Raw genomic sequence first — 3829 nt, 5'->3', positions numbered from 1 at the left:
GATGCCGATATTTGAAAAATGCCAAATATCGGCTGATATATCGGCCTTGGCGATATATCGGTCGACCACTACACACGGATACATTGTTTTCGTTCAAATCAAAGTGTAAACAACAGTAAACAACATATCCACGTGACGCAGCTGACACAGAACAGCATAATCTGTTAACATTCAGTGGGTTTAGAACAGGGCTGCCCAAACTCGGTCCTGGAGGGCCAGTGTCCTGCAGAGTTTAGCTTCAACTTGCCTCAACACACCTGCCTTTAAGTTTCTAGTATGCCTAGTAAGAGCTTGATTAGCTGGTTCAGGTGTGTTTAATTGGGGTTGGAGCTAAACTCTTCAGGACACCGGCCCTCCAGGACCGAGTCTGGGCAGCCCTGGTTTAGAATGACATGAGGTTGAGTAACTAATAGCTGAATTTTCATTTTTGGATGAACTACCCCTTTAAACAATAAAAGAGGGGGGCGATTAATCGCATCCAAAATATGTTTTTGTTTACATAATATATGTGTGTGCACTGTGTATATTTATTATGTATATGTAAATACACACACACACACATACAGTATTTATTTTGAAAATATTTACATATATATTTACAAAATGATTTTAAAGACAAAACATACCCTCATCCCCAGAACCAAGAAGCCGATCTCCTCCATCAGTGGGTATTTCCTGATCTGCTGTTCCCGTTTCTCCTGTGAAGCGAAGGGGTCATAGCTCTTCTGGCCAATCTTCACGTCCATAATGCATGGCTTCTGAAACCTGCGTGTCACGTCTTCCAGCTTGAGGTACAGGTCTGTGGAAGAGAGCGAGCAGACATGCTGACTAAACATGCTGTACAGTATCTCCTCATAGCTTCATGATGCATCCATCTGTGTACCTGTGGGAGCATCTGGTGAGGACCACGTGCCATAGTACTTGGGAAGGTGCGCTTGGAGGTCTACAAGACAGGGGTCGCAGTGGTCTTCAGCATACACCTGACAAAAACAACAAGATCACAATATGAAATTTTTGTATTGGAATTTATATATAATTTACTACTGTAAATGTGCGGTCACTTTAGCAAAACTTGGCTACATTTGATTCCTATAGCTTGTTTGCCATCACGCAATCCTGATGACGCGCAAAATTGAGATGGAGGGCATGATTCCTATAGCTTGTTTGCCATCACGCAATCCTGATGACGCGCAAATTGAGATGGAGGGCAGCAGAATGGATGAGATGGAGGAAAGTCCGTACTGTACTGGTTTAGACACTATTACAAGAGAAAGGTATATATAGAAAATCACAACATATTTTGGATATGATCCTTATGTTAGGAAGAGGAGCAATTTTTCAACTAAATTGAAATACTTGCCTGCCATCGAGGCGGTGGATATTGGCTAAGCAACTCCTAGCGATTCCTATATAAACAAAAATCACTTCCTGCCCTCCAGCTGCATTTCATGCCACAGCAATAACGTCATGTGCAAACAACCAGTGAGCAACGGTAAATGTGTCAACACCTTAACTGTGCATTGTGCACCTCACTGTGCAAAAAAGAAAAAAAAAAAGAAAGAAAATAACCCAAAAAATAAATAAATAAATAACCACAATTTCTACCATATATGTGCTTTGTGCATGTTTTCTGATTGGATGGTAATCGTATTTTAGCCACATGTAACTAGTCAATATGACTCCCATTCCCCTTCTTTGTCTTTTTGTTTTTTTTTTACTGTCTCAGAGGGGCAACAACTTTAGTATTTTAATGCGCCATCAGCGTTCAGAAAATATACATTTATCTCATTTTAATGAGATAGTTTTTGAATACCTATTAAAAATATCCTCTATATATACACGAATGAGCAACTTTAAACTACGCTGCGCTATATCCGGTTTCCCGCTTTGTAATTTTCTCTGTATACTGTAAGATAATTTTGTGTTGCCTGGACTTTCTTTGAGAATATATGATTCCAAGTGCACACAAACTCAAATTATTGAGAGTACTATTGGTTACAGTCCCCCCCTCCCCCCGTTATTCGTTTTTATTTTCAAGTGATTATATTTTTGATTTCTTAATTTTTAAATTAATTTCTTAATTGATTGTTTTTTGACTGATTTATTTCCAATTAGTTTAGTAAATAATATGTAAAATAATGTAACCAAAACAATTATTATGCTTGGTTTTACTGTACTGTAATGGTATCACTATATTATATATTGGTATACACTAACACTATACTGTTCAACCACTGCATATAACAACGATTTAAACCCTTGCTTTGGTGCAGTTCTGGATTGACAGGTGAGTGGGTGGCCCTTCACTGTCGTCCAGGACATTAGTGTTTGCACTACAAATACTATGCGTTCACATGTGTGTCACTACTTCTCTATGCAATTTTAACGATTAGATCACAAAACATTTTGGATTCCATTACAGAGGTGATCACACGCGATCAGATGACCAACACAGATCTTAATAATAGGCATTAATGGATTTAAAATTACTTCTTCAGAAACGCTAATGGATAATTTTGTCCATACAAATTGAAGTCAATGGTCATCAAAACTTTTTGGTTACTACCTTTCTTCAAAATATCTTCTTTTGTGGCCAACGGAAAAAAAAAATATGTGCATACCAGTGGCGTGCAGTGGTGTTTTAAAAGGAGAAGGCTGTTACTATCAAATTTTTTATTTTATTTAATATTTTAAATACTAATTATACATTTCATAGTGTTTTTATGCATTTTTACATTTATTCCAAAATAATAACTAAAGGCAGTAACAATTTGAACAATATTTTGGAAACACTTTACAATAAGGTTTCATTAGTTAATTACTAATTAGTAAATTACTTTAGTAAACATTAACTAAAAATGAACAATACTTCTACAGCATTTATTAATCTTAGTTAGATGATAGCAGTATTTTCTTAGTGACATGCTATTAACACTAAGTGCAAATAACTATAGATTGTATTTACACTATGTTAAAATAGCAAGATTTTCTGCTTATTGCAAATAGTGGCAAATATCTAATGTACTGAGTGCAAATCATAATTTTAATTCAAACTATTAAATGGATGCCACCATATTGGGACAATAAAAGCCCTCCCTACACCTACCCGATGTGATATGAGATTTGAAAACAAAGGGAAAAAAAACGTTCGGCAAAAGGTGGAATCGAACCCGCCTCGATCGCGTCAAAAATGACTTCGGCACACGCTTTACCATCTTTGCCACTGGAGCTATGTTTAGACTTATACAAAGGCACTGACATGTTTTAAGATCAGTCAGTGCAAGTTTCTTTCAGTTGAAACAGCTCAGATTTACATTTTAGTCTAGGACTAGGCTTAAACCTTGTCTGTGAAACCGGGGGATAGTCTTTTGTAGTGTTGACTAGCCCAATCACACATTGGTGGGCGAAGTTAGTGTAAATAACCTCTGCCAACAAGGCGGGCTATTTGCACTTAAAGTCCCCCTGTAGTGAAAATCAAGTTTATATGTTGTTTATTTGTCTATGTGGTGTTTTTAATTTGCTTTTAGACAAACCATGTGCCAATTAGGGCCGTGCGATAAATCGAAATAGTCATAAAATCACGATTTGAGCATGCGCGATTTCTAAATCGCTTTACAGTACGATTTTCCGCGCCCCGACCTCCCGCAGTATGCTATATGAACCAATCAGAATGCAGCATGCCTAAATGGAGCACGAGAACAGAACAGACCGGGCAGGCATACAAACGTAACGCCAGGTTCACACACTCCGTCTGTGGTGCGTATTTTGTCCGCGCCCATGTTAACGGATCAGAGCGTTCACACTGCATGCGATTGCGGTCCGGCAGTGC

At 37.9% G+C, this 3829-nt stretch overlaps 1 protein-coding gene across 1 annotated transcript in view; it reads right to left on the bottom strand.

The window, feature by feature from the left end:
- The window catches only part of LOC107746459 (inositol polyphosphate multikinase-like), a 31725-nt gene that overhangs the window by 18327 nt on the left and 9569 nt on the right, over positions 1-3829 (bottom strand). The window contains exons 3-4 of the mRNA XM_016560680.1: positions 884-980; positions 627-799 (exon numbers count right to left, since the gene is read on the bottom strand). Of these exons, the coding sequence (XP_016416166.1) occupies positions 627-799; positions 884-980 (270 nt within the window). The remainder of the gene's footprint in view (positions 1-626; positions 800-883; positions 981-3829) is intronic.

Source organism: Sinocyclocheilus rhinocerous, unplaced genomic scaffold (genome assembly GCF_001515625.1).
Source record: "Sinocyclocheilus rhinocerous isolate Xijiao unplaced genomic scaffold, SAMN03320098_v1.1 scaffold2725, whole genome shotgun sequence".
Taxonomy (NCBI): domain Eukaryota; kingdom Metazoa; phylum Chordata; class Actinopteri; order Cypriniformes; family Cyprinidae; genus Sinocyclocheilus; species Sinocyclocheilus rhinocerous.
Note: the sequence above shows the minus strand (reverse complement) of the source record. Positions and strands in the feature narration are given on the sequence as shown.